At 37.1% G+C, this 17,317-nt stretch overlaps 1 protein-coding gene and 1 long non-coding RNA gene across 8 annotated transcripts in view; one reads left to right on the forward strand and one right to left on the reverse strand.

Annotated features, from left to right (window-relative positions):
• The window catches only part of CENPE (centromere protein E), a gene marked incomplete at its 5' end in the record, with an annotated part of 73,312 nt that extends 59,225 nt beyond the window's left edge, over positions 1-14,087 (reverse strand). For all 7 annotated transcript variants that reach the window (XM_082462730.1, XM_082462732.1, XM_082462733.1 and 4 more), the window contains 10 exons: positions 121-208; positions 1,687-1,738; positions 7,695-7,760; positions 7,838-7,905; positions 8,064-8,145; positions 8,634-8,753; positions 9,894-10,012; positions 10,129-10,218; positions 12,281-12,372; positions 13,885-14,087. In XM_082462730.1, coding sequence (XP_082318856.1) covers positions 121-208; positions 1,687-1,738; positions 7,695-7,760; positions 7,838-7,905; positions 8,064-8,145; positions 8,634-8,753; positions 9,894-10,012; positions 10,129-10,218; positions 12,281-12,372; positions 13,885-14,087 — 980 coding nt within the window. The remainder of the gene's footprint in view (positions 1-120; positions 209-1,686; positions 1,739-7,694; positions 7,761-7,837; positions 7,906-8,063; positions 8,146-8,633; positions 8,754-9,893; positions 10,013-10,128; positions 10,219-12,280; positions 12,373-13,884) is intronic.
• Positions 14,088-14,127: 40 nt separating this feature from the next.
• LOC309661373 overlaps positions 14,128-17,317 on the forward strand; it is a 306,543-nt gene continuing 303,353 nt past the window's right edge. The window contains exon 1 of the long non-coding RNA XR_014263992.1: positions 14,128-14,230. This is a non-coding gene — a long non-coding RNA (uncharacterized lncRNA). The remainder of the gene's footprint in view (positions 14,231-17,317) is intronic.

Here is a 17,317-nt window from a genome sequence, read left to right on the forward strand (position 1 = left end):
CATGAAAGCTTTTGAATATATGAAATAAGAACATTTATTTGACTGTCACTAAAATATTACAATTTTCGACCTAATGAAAACATAAGCATTAACAGGTAGAGTACAGTGAGATAAACATACCCAACTTGTCCATCACTAAGTTTCTTGATCACTTGTCCCAAAATAAATAAGCTTCGATTTATATTACAGCCTTCTTTGAGTCGCAAACCTGCATTTATTAAACAAATATAAAAACTAAAATCGAGCCCTGTACTGGATGATGAACTTATCAGTAAATTATGAGAGAAAGTAGAAATTAAAGGGACAGATGTTGAAGTCTATGCTTTGGACTAGATCTGAGCCCACCTTTAATACCACTGATGGAGGAGCTCTCTCCCTAATCCTCCCCCCTATTAGGTGAATCAGAAAGGTTATCACCTGAGAGAAATGGCAAAATGAAAAAGATGACTAAGAAAAGAATAAGAGGGAGGGAAAGCCCATTGCCTAAAAGAGCTTCTCTAATTCCTCCATTCAAATCTATTTTTTCCAAACCTTCAAATATAAGCAACTATAGGCTCAAAACCAAAAAGAGTTCTCATTTTAATATTGTGAATATGCTCACATGACTCTAACATTAAAAAAAAGTACCCGGAAAAAGCTCTATTCCAGTTTTATGCCCCAACCAGTTAACCATGTTTATTATTTATTCTTCTAGATTTTTAGAAATACAAGTTCGTATATATTCATTTCTCCCCTTTCTTTTTCAGACAAATAGTAGCATACTATACACACTATTTTGCACTTTGCTTTTTTCACTTGGCAGTATATTGTGCATCATATCAGTAAACACTGGTCTTTTTCATTCTTTTTCATAGCATAGAATTCCATTGTATGGATGTATCAGAATTATTTACCTAGAACCCTGTTGAGGGATATGTAGGTTTTCAATCTACCATGTATACAAAAAATACTTCAACAAATAACTCTGAATAGCTGTTATTTCACAGGTGCATCATTCAGCTATTGCTATAAAATTGTTGCTTAACAAGCCACCTTAAAACAACAAGCATTTATTTCCTGTTCATGGGTCTGGTTTGGTGGATATAGGCCACGCTCAGCTGGGTGTCTTTATGTCAGGCTGCAGGAAATGAACACAGAGAGAGGCTTGACATCTTTATGATTTTGCACCTTCCCATCTAAGTATGCTTTTCCATTTTTTTAAGTATTTGGTTATGTCCTTCAGGTCTGTTTTGAAGTTTTCTTTATTTTGGCCCTGTGCAATTTTTGTTGAGTTTCTTCCTAGGTATTACGTCTTTTAAGCCATCATTGTAAACTGAGTCTTTTTGTACACTAAATATTCTAACTGGTTACTTGTATTATAGAATTATTAATGTCTGTATATTAATTTTGTGCCCACTTCCCTTCTGAATTTTCTTACTGATATGGAAATTTAGATGGTTTTCATGGTACTCTCATGAGCTTTTCAGCTATACAATCCTATCAACTGTAGAGTTCTAGTTTTTTAATTGATGCTATAGTATCCCAAGTTAGATAATTAGCTAGATACATAAGTTGCTTTTTACATGAAGGACTTTTATCACAAAATTATTACTGTCATTATTAGTTTCTAAAATGCATGGTAGCACTTTCATTCTGTGAAAGAACAGGAAGACACTCAGACCAACATATTTCATAAGTTTTCATTACCTTCAGCACCTGTTTGAGCAGCTCTTTCACTGCCGGCAAGATCAACCAAATTCTGTAAGATAGATGACAATAAACCTTTAGGAAGCATAATGAGATAAAACCCAAACTACTGAAAGAACATTTAAAACACATAGTTTACTTGAACACCCCATCTGTAGCCTCATCTTTCACCCCACTGTTCAGGCCTTCCCTTATCAAACTGATCTGTAACCCTTGTTCCTTCTTTGTATTACATCCTCCATAACGCTGCCAGAATAGGTTTTCTATTTCCTACACAAAGTTCAAAACCTTATCATATGAATGTGATTCTTTGCAATCTGGCACTTGTGTGGCCCCAGCATTATATCTATTCATTACTTACTCCTAACTCTAGCTGAACTACTCACTACACCCTAAACGCCTCATGTACTTCTACACTCCCAAGTGCTACCTTTTGCCATTCTCTTTGTTACTTCTAAAGTTCTAGACCGCCCCTAGTCTTTATTCAGGACCAAAGGCAAATGTTACCTGCTCAGTGTAGCTTTGCTGATTTTATCCTTCCTCCTCCTGTACCTTGAATGAGTTGCTCTTTTAACTGTACCCAGAGGTCATTATAGATATGACTTATTCTTACAGCACTTATTGTGTGGAGCTAGTCATTTGTCTCTGACTATACTGTAGCATCTTTAAAAGCACGGACCTCTTTCATTTCACAAATATTGCTGGAAAAAAGTGACTGTCGGGCTTCCCTGGTGGCGCAGTGGTTGAGAATCTGCCTGCCAATGCAGGGGACACGGGTTCGAGCCCTGGTCTGGGAAGATCCCACATGCCACGGAGTGACTAGGCCCGTGAGCCACAATTGCTGAGCCTGCGCAACAAGAGAGGCCGCGATAGTTAGAGGCCCGTGCACCGTGATGAAGAGTGGCCCCCACTTGCCGCAACTAGAGAAAGCCCTCGCACAGAAACGAAGACCCAACACAGCCATAAATAAATAAATAAATAAATAAAAATTAAAAAAAAAAAAAAAGTGACTGTCATCCTTCAGGCAGTATGTTAGGTACTAGGGATACGGCAGTGAATTCGACAAGTAAGGTCCCTGTCCTGATAGAGCTTATATTCTATATGGAGCGGTAAGAGGAGAGGAGGAAGTTGGTGAGAAGACAGAAGAAAACAGATAGGAAACATAATCTGGTAAATGTAATACAGATAATTTAAAGAGAGACCTGGAAGAGGAAAAAAGGGACAGAGTAGATTCTCTGGACTGAGTGGTAGGGGTAGGCTTCCCATTAAGCTAAGATCTGGAATGACAGAGGGAGGCAGCCATGCAAAACCAAGGGAAGCACAGTGCAGATTAAAAGAGCAGCCACAGTCACAAAACAGAAGTGAACTTGGTATGCTCAAAAAATAAAAAGGGCAACATGGCAGAGTTGGTGAAGTGGCGATGGGACAACATAGCATAAGAGGAGGTAGGAGTCAGATTATGCAGAGCTTTGTAAGTAGGGGTAAGAACGTTGGATTTTCCAAGCACAATGGGAAGCCAAGAGAGGGCTTTAAGCAAAAGAGTGACGTATCTTGATTTAACTTTCTGAAAGATCAACCGTGGCACCCTAGATGGAGAATGAACTGGAGAGGGGCAGAAGTGGCAGCAGTTAGCCCAGTTAGGAGGTTAGTGCAGGAATCTAAGAGAGAGATGATGGTGGCTTGGGCTAGGGACGTCGTAGTGGAGACAGTATGTAGTGGAGGGATGTCCTCTTTATTTTTTAATCTGAGAGCCCAGTAAATAGTCTTAATGCATTAAAAGAAAGTCAGAGATTTAAGTTACCTCTCTCTTTGAGGAGTAGGCAGGTAATTACGTACTCCTGCTTTACAGTCTATCTCAGATACTGCTTTATCTAAAATACTCAAAGAAGTCTAATCATTGTTATATAGTATCTACTACAAGTGATCTAGATATATAATAAAGGGGAAAAGTGGTGATGAAAGCATGAATTAAGGCAAAAAGATGAGAACAAGCATTTGTGTTCAAAGGCACTAAGAAGCTCAGTCTATCTATAAGAGAGGAGCTTATGTGGACCAGAAGGAAGCAAAGTAAGACTGGTTAAGCCAGATCTTGCCCAAGGAAATGCCACAACAAAAGTAGTGCTTAGTGACATTAGAAACTGCATAACAGACCAAAGAAAGGAAGACCAGAGTCCTAGAGGCCAGGTTCAGGAGAATGATAGAGTAATTCAAGACAGATGAGAACCTAAATGAGTATGACACCCAAGGGAATGATGACAGGTAGAATCAGGAAGAAATGGTGATGACTGGAGAAAAGGGAAAGCAGGAAAAAATGAGCCAAAATTGACTTGGGTTTCCAGCCTAGGTGACCAGGATAATGCTAGTATTACTGGAAAAAGGAATATTCATTATAATAGGAAGAAATTAATTTGGTTTTAGACCCACTGAAGTTTGAGATAACAGTGGGACAATGTTTAGAAAGACATGAATTAGATCTCAGAGACTCAATGGTGAAAAACTGAAAGCATTTCCTCTAAGATCAGGAACAAGACAAGGATGTCCGCTCTCACCACTATTATTCAACATAGTTTTGGAAGTCCTAGCCATGGCAATCAGAGAAGAAAAAGAAATAAAATGAATACAAATTGGAAAAGACGAAGTAAAACGGTCACTGTTTGCAGACGATGTGATACTATACATAGAGAATCCTAAAGATGCCACCAGAAAACTACTAGAGCTAATCAATGAATCTGGTAAAGTTGCAGGACACAAAATTAATGCACAGAAATCTCTTGCATTCCTATACACTAATGATGAAAAATCTTAAGGAGAAATTAAGGAAACACTCCCATTTACCACTGCAACAAAAAGAATAAAATACCTAGGAATAAACCTACCTAGGGAGACAAAAGACCTGTATGCAGAAAACTATAAGACACTGATGAAAGAAATTAAAGATGATACAAACAGATGGAGAGATATACCATGTTCTTGGATTGGAAGAATCAATATTGTGAAAATGACTATACTACCCAAAGCAATCTACAGATTCAATGCAGTCCCTATCAAATTACCAATGACATTTTTTTACAGAACTAGAACAAATCATCTGAAAATTTGTATGGAGACACAAAAGACCCCGAATAGCCAAAGCAATCTGGAGGGAAAAAACTGGAGCTGGAGGAATCAGACTCCCTGACTTCAGACTATACTACAAAGCTACAGTAATCAAGACAATATGGTACTGGCACAAAAACAGAAATATAGATCAATGGAACAGGATAGAAAGCCCAGAGATAAACCCATGCACCTATGGTCAACTAATCTATGACAAAGGAGGCAAGGATATACAATGGAGAAAAGAGAGTCTCTTCAATAAGTGGTGCTGGGAGAACTGGACAGCTACATGTAAAAGAATGAAATTAGAACACTCCCTAACACCATACTCAAAAATAAACTCAAAATGGATTAGAGACCGGACACTATAAAACTCTTAGAGGAAAACATAGGAAGAACACTCTGACATAAATCACAGCAAGATCTTTTTTGATCCACCTCCTAGAGTAATGGAAATAAAAACAAAAATAAACAAATGGGACTTAATGAAACTTAAAAGTTTTTGCACAGCAAAGGAAACTACAAACAAGATGAAAAGACAACCCTCAGAATGGGAGAAAATATTTGCAAATGAATCAACGAACAAAGGATTAATCTCCAAAATATGTAAACAGCTCACGCAGCTCAATATTAAAAAAACAAACAACCGAATCCAAAAATGGGCAGAAGACCTAAATAGACATTTCTCCAAAGAAGACATACAGATGGCCAAGAAGCATATGAAAAGCTGCTCAACATCACTAATTATTAGAGAAATGCAAATCAAAACTACAATGAGGTATCACCTCACACCAGTTAGAATGGGCATCATCAGAAAATCTACACAGAACAAATGCTGGAGAGGGTGTGGAGGAAAGGGAACCCTCTTGCACTGTTGGTGGGAATGTAAATTGAAACAGCCACTATGGAGAACAATATGGAGGTTCCTTAAAAAACTAAAAGTAGAATTATCATATGACCCAGCAATTCCACTACTGGGCATATACCCAGAGAAAACCATAATTCAAAAAGACACATGCACCCTGATGTTCATTGCAGCACTATTTACAATAGCCAGGACATGAAAGCAACCTAAATGTCCATCGACAGATGAGTGGATAAAGAAGATGTGGTACGTATATACAACGGAATATTACTCAGCCATAAAAAGGAATGAAATTGGGTCATTTGTAGAGACATGGATGGATCTAGAGACTGTCATACAGAGTGAAGTAAGTCAGAAAGAGAAAAACAAATATCGCATATTAACGCATATTTGTGGAACCTAGAAAAATGGTACAGATGAACCGGTTGGCAGGGCAGAAAGTGAGACACAGATGTAGAGAACAAACGTATGGACACAAAGGGGGGAAAGTGGTGGTGGGGTGGTGGTGGTGGGATGAATTGGGAGATTGGGATTGACATGTATACACTAATATGTATAAAATGGATAACTAATAAGAACCTGCTGTATAAAAAAATAAATAAAATAGAACTCAGAGACTTTAGAAACAATAAATATTTGACCATCGTCAACACAGAAATGGTAACAAGGGCAAACAAGGGAAGAAAAGCCACAGAACACTCCTGTGCTTTGATTAGGAGCGTAGGAGGAAAGAAGCCACAAAAGGGAATAAAGGAGCAGAGCTAAGAGCACCTGGATGTTATTATTCCAGAAAGGCCAGGAGACACTCATAAAAAGACCACCTCCAAAGAGCCAGAAAAAGACTCTTTGGGGAAGACTTCTTTCCAAGAAGATACTTAGAGTAAGCAGGAAGTCTGGAGTGTTGGACCAGATGGTATCTATGGTCCCTAGATGATGGAGCAGCAAATAATATAAGAAAAGACACCAAACAGATCACTGAATATGTCCAGCTAAATTATAATTAAATTTAATTATAATTAAACTTAATTTATAATTAAAGCTACACTATAAGAGAAAAGTTAAAATTGTAGTGATATATCACAGGCCAGGTTTGGAAAACAAAACAGAAGTTAGGTTTTATGTTTTTCGTTGTTGTTAAAGACTAGTCTACTAAAATAAATGATATACTTGTATAGTAAAATAACTGAGGTGAACTAGAATTAGATACTTAATTAAGACTGATTTTTCAAAATCTGAAAAACAAACGTATTATAGATTTATTACTTTTTCCCCTGAAGTTTTCAAATCAAATCGAGAAATCTTACATCACATCCCACATCAAACTAAAGAATTTAGGCCTTGAAGACAGAGAATAAAGCAATAATGGTAAGGAATAGAAAGGAAGCACAAAAAAAGAGAAATGATACAGTGCTGCAAGGAGGAATGTTTTCATAATGCTTATATTCACTTAACAACAAACAGGTATTGAATATAAACTATGTACAATGTGTTGGAGTTACAAAGATGAAGGAGATATCACTCTTCCCTTCAAGGGATTTATAGTCTAAAACACTGTTTATAATACAAAGCTTATTTTCTTATTGTACTTAACTATGAACTTGAATAATCTGATTTATTTTTTAACTATCTCACCCAGGTTTTTGTTCATCTCATAAGTCTCAATACCATTGGCAGAGACCAAAAAAACCCTCAAAACCCCAAAACCACAAACACACACAAAAAAATCACCAAATTCCAAGATTACTTTAACTCTTAAATGTGCATGGAATCAACCCTTCCTCAATTACTAGTTAGGGAAAGCCTCAACTCCTACAGTTCTTACATCTAAAGTTCAGGAAATGGCAGCTATAAGGTCACAGGAAGTAAGATTCTCTGAACTCTTCCTACATATCCGTTAGTAATCTCATGTTAGTGATGAGACTAAACTACCAATTTATAGATGCTTTTGCCAATTAGTTAACAGTTCTCATGAAACCAAACATCCAGCAGCTAAATTAAATTTTGGTTCGGCTCACTTAGTACATTATCACGGTTCATCAATACTCACCAAATGGGACACCTTGACAGACCCTTCAAAATTAGAAGGTTCACCTTTCTCTCTACTTTCCAAAATCTAGAAAGAAAAGGCAACTTGTAGAAAAATTAGTGTATTTTTAATTGGAAAGACCAAATATAGAGAGAATTACCTACCATCCTAAAAATGGTATGAGAACGACTACTTCTTTGATTCATTTTTGTAATTCCATAATGCCTGTTCTCTGTAAAAGAGTCATATTTCAGCTGCGTATATTAAAATCCAAAGAAAAACACGAACTTGTATTTAAGTTTAGAAGTGAAAAGTGTGATTTAAAGCCTAAATACATTCAATTAAATAGTTTTTACACGTGTTTTGAAGAAATACAGTATAAAGTCTTACTTTCTCCCTTTGTGATCCACTTCAAAGCCATTTCTGATGTATAGACAACTTCTTCTGTGAGATCAGCCACATACACATTCCTCTGAAACAAGTTTAATTATGGGAAAAGTAGAGAAATATAAGTCACTTAAAATTTTGCATTTCAAAAAGAAAGTGCAAACTATTATAGAATTCATTTGTGGAAGTTGAGTAGAAAATGGGTACTTTTATTCTGTACAAAAATAACAACTAAATCTATGCTATTTACAATTTATCTCCTGTACCAAAATACACCGAATTCTAACCTGATACTTCCAGCTTGCTCTTTTTAGGCACTTATGCCACAATATTATAGCTGTCAATATTTAAAAACTATACATGTAAAAAAAAAAAAAAACAAAAAAAAACAAAAAAACTATACATGTTACTTAAGAGATAATCTCTATAACTGTTTAAGAAAGAAAATAAAAAACAAACCATAGTAACAGGAGACACTTTAAAATATATAGAAATTAAAGGCAAATGTTCAAGGAAAATAATCCCAACGAGTAACTCTATTTTTTGAGCCACTCTGTTAACTCTGTTACTCACATTGAAGTCTTCCCGAATTATTAAAGGCTTCATTTTTTCAGTGCCACAGAGTAAGTCTGTAATGGTTTCATTGTATATCTCCATGTAAGACACACGTAAAAGAAATTCCCTATCAGGAAACTAGAAGAAAAAGATATGTGAAAACATATCAGAAAAAATCAGAGATCATCCAATTATGAAAACCTAGTAATGAATGCTTATGTGCTAATATTAAATATTAAAATATTCTTTGAGAAACTATCTTTTAAACATTTTTATTTATTTTTTAGTTGATGTGTAGTTGACCTATTCCACTATGTTAGTTCCTGGCACACAACATAGTGATTCAATATTTCCATACATATCAAAATGATCACATGATAAGTCTAGTTACCATCTCTCACCATACAAAGATGTTACAATATTAGTGACAATATTCCCCATGCTGCACATTTCATCCCTGTGACTCATTTATTTTCAGACTGGACATTTGTACCCTTTAATCTCCCTCACCTATTTCTCTCATTCCTCCAATTTCCCTCCCCTCTGACAACCACCTGTTTGTTCTCTGTATCTATGAGTCTGTTTCTGTTTTGTTTGTTCATTTGTTTTGTTTTTTAGATTCCACATATAAGTGAAGTCATGTGGTATTTGTCTTTCAGGAAATTATCTTTGTAAAACAAACAAAAAACAAAACTTCCCCTGTGCTTCTATATTGATAATAACAAGCAACAACAACAGCAAAGCATTGTTTCAGAAATAATGAAAAGTATAGTATCATAGAATTATAACAGGAAAGTACCCAGTCCAATTCTCTAACCTCAAAATAAAACTTACATATATTCAAGAAATTAAAAATAATTAAAATGATGAAAAAACTAATTTAAAACCAACTCAACTAATTAGCTTGCCTATTCTGACCTTCTGATTCCCTTGTCTATCATCTAGTCTACTTTTTACTGCTCCTTAATAATCACTGGTAGCTAAACAAAGGCAATGAGGACCTAATCATTGTGATAAGACTTTCCTGTTCCTTAATGCCCACTTTTTGGTGGGAGTACTGTTTCATGATTCAAAGGAAAGAATGAAAGAACTTTAAGCTTTGTAAGTTAGTAAGTTTGTGGGAAAAAAATGAATCTATGCTATGCCTTCCTTCTTTCCTCATGGATAATCAAGAGATAACTATAAATATACTTCATCATTACAAGAGAACACTAAGGTTGCTATCCTATTATCACCACTTTTACCTGCATGTACTAGAAATTTAGCTAAATTATTTACCTTCTTAATTTTTTGGAAAATGTCATGAATTGCCCTGGGTATTACTCCCAAATAATCTTGTGACCCCAACATAGTATATGTTTTTCCTGATGCGGTCTGACCGTAGGCAAATATAGTACCTGCAAAAACAAAACACACACATGCAAAGATTAAAAATGAAGCTATAATGTATAAAACTATCAATACTTGCTAAACAGACACCCAAGACTGAAATGTTTTTGCAGTGAATACACACCATTGTAGCCTTGTATGGCAGAATCTATGATTGGTACTGCTATTTCTTCATATACATTTTTAGTAGTTTCATTACTATGAAAGACACGATCTAAAAAACAAAACATAAAAGTTAAATCAAACAAATTAACTGTTTTCATTCTGAATTAGTAGTTGCCCACAGAAATAAAATTGTCAGGATATGGTATGATAAAAGATTTAAGACACAATATTTCCTTCAACTTATTGGTCCTCTGAAAATACTCTCCTCTTTAGGTAAAATGTGTTGGTCCTCACACAGAAAAAATACAAGTCTGTTACCCTATGTGCTTTCAAGAGGCAGTAGGGCATGGTGGCTGAATATGGGGGTCCAGAATCAGACTGCCTGCAAATCTTGGTTCTGCCATTTACAGTGTGATTTTGGCCAAAGTGGTTGATGTCTGTGCCTCAGTTCCCTAACATGTAAAATGGATATATATTATCTTCCTCATAGAATTATTGTGAACATATGTTAATACTTAGGAAATATAGACTATTACTATTCTTTGAGAAATGTTAATGTTTTTAACATACCTAGCAAGAAGGTCTAGCTCAAACGAAACCAAAAAATGCAGATATTTGGAAGAAAAGTACTGACCAAAGCTGAAGTGCTGCTAAAGGCTGGGTTTAGAGTAGCATTTGCACTGATGAATTCACAAGTCCAGGATGTGGTTCTCTGCTTCTGTTAGCACATTAAAAACAGACCACTCTTTTAGTGGTGCCCTCACATTAAAAAGCTCACAAGAAATGGATTTGTAAATCAGGAGGGAAATGTACTGACCTACAATGAGAAATTCAGTGATCACACTGCTTGCACCATGACCACACATCTGCCCTATCGGCAGAACAATATGGAAAACCAAAGTGCCATCTGAAGGCTGCTTAAGGGTCATGATTTTAGAGCAAGGAGAAATGGCAGAATGATTCAAACTTTAATGTTATCTGTTTCAGACAGCTGGATGAGTCCAAAACCTTCATGGGCATATATGGCTACTGAGAATCTGTGGTAGTTAGGTTTTATAATCTCTGGCACATATTACCTTTTAAAAATTATGTTAATACCACCAAACATTCCTTTACCAGGAATCATTTTCTCTTCTACGTATCTTTGTGGCTTTCTAGTTAAACACTAATTTGACAACTTAATCACTTACTCCTGAGGTTGCTGACAGGCCGTCACTGTTGCTCTATGGTGCCTAAGTGGCAGCATGGTAGTGTGGCTGGAACACAGATCTGGAGCCTGACTCTTTCATTTGCTGGCTGTGTGACTCCAGGCCTCTCTGCTTCCTCATTAAAATGGGAAGGTACCAAATATATAGGCTTGTTAGGAGGATTAAATGAGTTAATATATATGAAGTGCTTAGAACAGTGCTTGGCACATTGTCAGCACTATATACATGCTAAATCAATACACAAATCAACCTAGTCAACCGTTAGGTCCTCCAAGTCCCTTTGTCCTAGCTAGCTCTCACTCATCCTGCAGGTCCCAGTGTAAGTGGTACCATTTCAGACACCTAGATTAGTTAGATCCCTGCTATAAACTCCCACAAAGCTTATGTCATCATAAGTGTAAATACTTGTTTAAAGCCTTTCTTTCCACCAAATAAGATCCACAAAAGCTGAGGTAGGTCCCTGCTGTATTCTACCAGACAAAGAAGGAATATCTTCACTATTTATTCTTTAAAAAGTTTTGAAAAACAACTGAAAAAAAAGAAAAGAAAGGAAACAAACAACAACAAAAAAAGAAACAACAACAACAAAGAAACCAAACTGGAAGATCTTAAAGATGACTTGACATTAAATAACATATTTTGGGCTTACAGAGTTTTATGCCACAAGTACGTTGACGAATAAGAGGAAAAATGTTAATTTCAGTTAAAAGGCACTATGACTATAACTGTGTTTAATTTTTTATTTACTTATTATTTTTTTATTATTGCTATGTTTTAAGTGTCAGTTTATTATCTTACTTAGCATACATGAATGGATGAACAATTTTTCAAAGTTTCCACTGAAGCAGTTTACTGAAGGCTTAGTTTGATCTTTAGTGACAAATTCAGTGTTATTCATAAGGCTTTTGTACTCATAATAGAAAAATGATACCAGGTTAACTTTTGATGCTGTTATAAACTTACCAAAATTGAAGGATTTACTCCCATCAACTTGATAAATTGTATTATTGTCAGTTTTCCAGTAAACTTGAGTATCTTTTCCAAGCGCCTCTTCTCTAAAAGAATAAAAAAACTGCATTTTAGAATAACTGGTCACAGAAGTTGTGTTACATGAAAGATAACTGAAAAGACCTCATCTTCTGATGAATATTTTAAAAGATGGTAATGACGTATACCATAAATAGGATAAATGTGGAAAATCCACCTTTGAGGGGTCAAAGGTGGATTTTAAATGGGGCTTCGTGACCTCCTGCACTTTCATGGGAGTTTCTTTGTGAAGCTCTTCACTTCCACCTTCCAACCCAGTACTGGCGGCTGAAAAGATACGTTGAAAATGCAACTCTGATTATGTCCCTCTTGCTTAAAGCCTTTAAAAACCATCTGAAATCCTTAATTTGGCACATGACACCTGGATCATTGTAATTTCTCTCTTCAACTCACATCTTCCTCTAAATTCCTATATACACCCTAACTCCATACAAATCAACTGCCTGAAGGTCACTCCAAAATAAGATTCGAACCCTCTCTGCCTGGAATACCCTGACTTATGTTTCCATTGACTAACTTAACTCTTCTTTCATTCATGAAGAGTATCAGGAGTTTCCTACACAGCCCTGTCCCTCCCCTAAACTGTCATCTCACTTAAGGACTGAAGACTCCTCTAGCAAACATTCTCCACCTGTCTATCATAACACCTGTCATGATGTATTATAATGCTTTCTTTATGTAGCTTTCTTCTAATGCATTAATGAGCTTCTTAAAAATAGGAAATTCCTCATTTTGCTATTCTTATTTATTAAACACCCAGTAATGGTTAACAAATGTTTCTCAAACAAAATGTGTCAGCATTCTGGGGCAAGGGCCCGAGACAGGCAAAGCAAACAGACTTCATTTTCATTTCTTCCCCTTCCTGCTTTTTCTCTATAGCATTTATTACTCCAGTATCATCACTTAATATTCTATATTTTTCACTTTATTTTCTGTCTACCCCTTTAGAACGTAAGATCCACTGGGCAACGATGGTAGTGTGTGTTTAGTACAGTACACTGTACTAAAAAAAAAATCAATTTTGATGAATATCGGTCATTCAACATTCTGAACGTGGAGTTCAGTCACTGACTGAAGTGTTGAGTGTCTACCGAATACAATGCAACAAGACTGACTAGTTCTTGCGCTCAAGGAGTATACAGTAAAGGGGGGGAAGAGAGTCAGTTAAATGTAAAATGACTAGCTGTGAAGAGTGCCAGTAAGGATTTTTCCTATTCAACTTTCCTGGGGGAGGGATGGGGAGCGCAGATGGGGGGGACGGCAGTGCAGCGCAGGGAGTAGGGTCTTTAATGTCGGCGAGCCTGAGTTATAGACTTAAGAGAATCCCACAGCTGGAAAGTATCCTCTAGATCCTCCGATCCTGGCCCGTCACTTTACACAAAAGAAACCAAGGCACAAAGCGGGTCAATGGCCGAGTTTCTAGGCAGCGGAGCAGGAAGGAGCAGCGAGGACTCACTCCTCCGGCTCAGGCCCGGGCCGGAGGCCGCAACGGGAACCTGGGCAAGGTCTGGCCCACCTACCTGCTGTTGAGGGGCCGAACCCGCACGCAGACGGCGACGGCTCCTTCATCGGCCATCCTGCCGGGCTGGATCCCAGGAAACTGTACAAAAACCTCCGCACCCGGCGCTTCTGAGCGTGAGAGCCACCCCGCCTTTAAATTTAAAATTTCCCAAACGCCGCGTCTGATTGAGCCGCGGCCTCGTGACGTCATAGGCCGTTCCATCTGCGTCGCGGCGCGGGGGACGTCAGGCCGGCGGCGCGTCCACGGATAAGGGTTGAGGGAGCAGTTTTAAGGGTCTGGAGGAAAAGGAAGCTTGGGGGTCGCAGAGAGAGGGTCCGGGAAGCTCGTGGCAAGAGGCTCTCAAGGTAATAGCAGAGGTAACTATTGTTTGCTAAACGCCGTTGAAGTGCTGGCAGCCGTTTACAAACGCAATCCTCCACCCCACCCTGAAAGAGTTTGCAATCTGTGGAAAAACAAAGCCGAGAATTTTTTCTTCACTAACAAAAGAGAATTAGGACCTTTAAAGAATTACACTGTTTTTTGTTATTTTTTTTTAAATTTAAAACAAAACAAAACAAAAAGACACCTCAAATGCCAAGAGTTGAAAGTTACTGCCCAGCCCAGAAACAGAAGAATCTTGTGCTCCTTGGAAACTCTTGAGTTTAAGTTTTTCCTTTAAACTCCTTTTTTCCATTTTCTGTGAGTTCCTAAGAGGTTGACTTAGGAAGAGAATTATTAAAGACTGGAAAAACTCGTTTAGTAGTGAGGTGAAACTTTTTTTAGCAGAAATGGGAAAGTGATTCTAAGTAATTCTTTCCCAGAAATAGTGCTTGGTTTCCTTTGTTTTAAATATGTGTCATAGTAAAGTATTAACATTTTCTTTAGGAGTAATTTCAGTTTTAGTTGATTTAAGAAGGATCAAGAATCATCCCCTTTTCCCTCACCAAAAATATGACCTGCAGTTACTAATAATTGTTCATTATTTAGAGGATTAGATAACTACTGATTTAGTAAAACTATGTTGGAAGGTAATCTGGCAATATCAATAAAAAACTGAATTGCTGTCCTTTATACCAGTAATTCTGCTTTTAAGGATTTATTTATAGATATATGAAGAATCTTGCTATATAGCCATATAGCTATTACTGTAGTTGCAGCATCACATATAGTAGCAAATGACAGGAAACACGTTGTGTCAATTAATAGGAAATGGATGACATTTTATCACTACAGTGAAACATTATGTGGCAAGTAAAAAGAATGATACAGCTCTTTATGTGTACTTTAGAAAGTCATCCAAGATGTTTCATTAGCTGGAAGAAATCCAAGATGCAGAATTGTGTGCACAGTATGGTGCTATTTGATATTTTCAAAGGATATTTATATGTCTGCATATGCATACATAATTTCTGGAAAGATACACAGAATATACCTAGTTTCCCTAGAGAGGGAGGACTAAGTTAGATAAAATACCTATTTTTCATTGTATACTATTCTGTGATTATTAATATTTTAAGCATGCAAATATTAAGTAGTTTCATTCAACTTGAAGAAACTAGCTGGTAGAAAAAAAAGTAGACAAAATGAGTTTGTTCATTCAAGATTTGTTTTGGTTAACCAAGAGTAGCCTAACCAAAATACTACCCTTTTTTTGCGGCTGAACTGTGAAAATACTTGGCTGTATCTAATAAGATAATACAGAGTTAAGAAAAGTGTGTTTTAACTGATTTTTAAAAAACGGTGGGCAAATATTGCACATTTTTAGCTAAAGGGAAGGAGCCTGTGAAGAGGAGGAAGGGACATATACTTAACGAAAGAAAGTCTCTAACAACAAAAGGGGAATTGATTCAAGAGCACAGAGGAGGATTAGCCTTTCATATTTGTGCTCATGATTGATGCCATGGCTGTTTTTGTTATCATCATAACAGCTGACGTTTATTGAAGATTTACTATTGCCAGGGGCTCTGTTATATGCTCTACAGGCATTTTTTTCATTTACTTTTTCAAATATGTCATTAAGAAATTTTCATTGAGCACCTACTATGTGCCAGACATGGTTCTAGGCTTATGAGGCACAGAGTGAATAGACTAGAAAAGTACCTGCTTTCGTAGAGCTATTATTCTCTCAGGGGAGATGGATAATTCACAAATCTATGTCTATATATCTGTATCTATATATATACCCATATCTATATCTATATCTATATCTATATATCTATCAAGTAGTGATGAAGACTGAGAAGAAAAGTAAGGCCAGATCTGGGGAGAGAGGGAGTAATAAGGTGGGGGATAGGGGGTGCCAGTTTCTTATGAAACGTTCTTGTGGGAAGAAGCAGACAATGCATAATAAATGTGTAAGTAACTTATGAGGAGAGCATGGGCCACTGTAGATAGGGTACTCAAGAAAGGCCTAGGGGGGATGGTTGAGGCCTTGTATGATAAGAATTAGCCAGACTTGGGAGGGTGGGAGAGAGGGCTTACCAGATGGAGTGACAAGTAAGTCAAAGGACCCAAGGCTTGTATAAGTTTGTCATGTGTCTGAGGCACAGAAGGAAGGCCCCCATGGCTTGAGCATTTGGGGCAATGGAGAAAGGTCCTGTGGGATCTTGTCATGTTAAAATGTTATTCTAATGGTGAGGGGAAGCCTACAGAAGGTTTTTTGCAAGGGAGTGAAAAGGGATTCACTAATTCCTTCAAACAAGATTTTCTTTTCTATTTCATTATGAAAATAGAAGCAGCCAGAAGAAACCTTGCACTGATTCCTGCCAACCTGTCTACCCACGTAACGTCTGTGCCCATTTACCTCGTCTTCCAGATTTTAGATAGATGAAGAACTGTCTGTCCTCCATTCTGAAAATCTCTCCACGTGGGCCCTAGATCCTACCCCTTTTCTCCTACTCTTGTCTGTCTCGCATAGTCATTTCCCCTGCTTTAATAAACTGGTCTCATCAGCAAACATATGCCTTTATTTCTCCCATCTTGGATATTTAATAAATACTACAAACTTTCTAATATCAAAACCTGCTAATATCAAAACTTTCTAATATCAAATTTTCCCCTCAAAACCTGCTTGATCCACCGTTTTCTGCAGGTTAGTTTGCAGCAAATCCACCTTTCAGTTACCCAGGTCATAAACTATGGAATCATGATGCTTGACTTCTTTTCTCTCAGAGTTTACATTCAATGTGTCTGAATGTCTGTTGGGACTACCTAGAGAATATTCCAGAATATGAGCATTTATCACAACTTCTGCTATCTGCCTGGTCCAAAATACCATCTCTTCCTGGTCTTCATGTTCTACGTTTGTGTTGCCCCCTGCCACCCCCCAACCCTGGTCTATTCTCAACCTAGCAAATTGAGTGATCTTTTAAAAATGTAAGTTAGGTCGTGTTAATCCTCTCTCAAGACCCCCAGTGCCACCCTCACCCTGATTTTTTTCAGAATAAAGCCTG

The sequence above is a fragment of the Balaenoptera physalus genome, assembly GCF_965194825.1.
Source record: "Balaenoptera physalus genome assembly, chromosome: 5".
Classification (NCBI taxonomy): domain Eukaryota; kingdom Metazoa; phylum Chordata; class Mammalia; order Artiodactyla; family Balaenopteridae; genus Balaenoptera; species Balaenoptera physalus.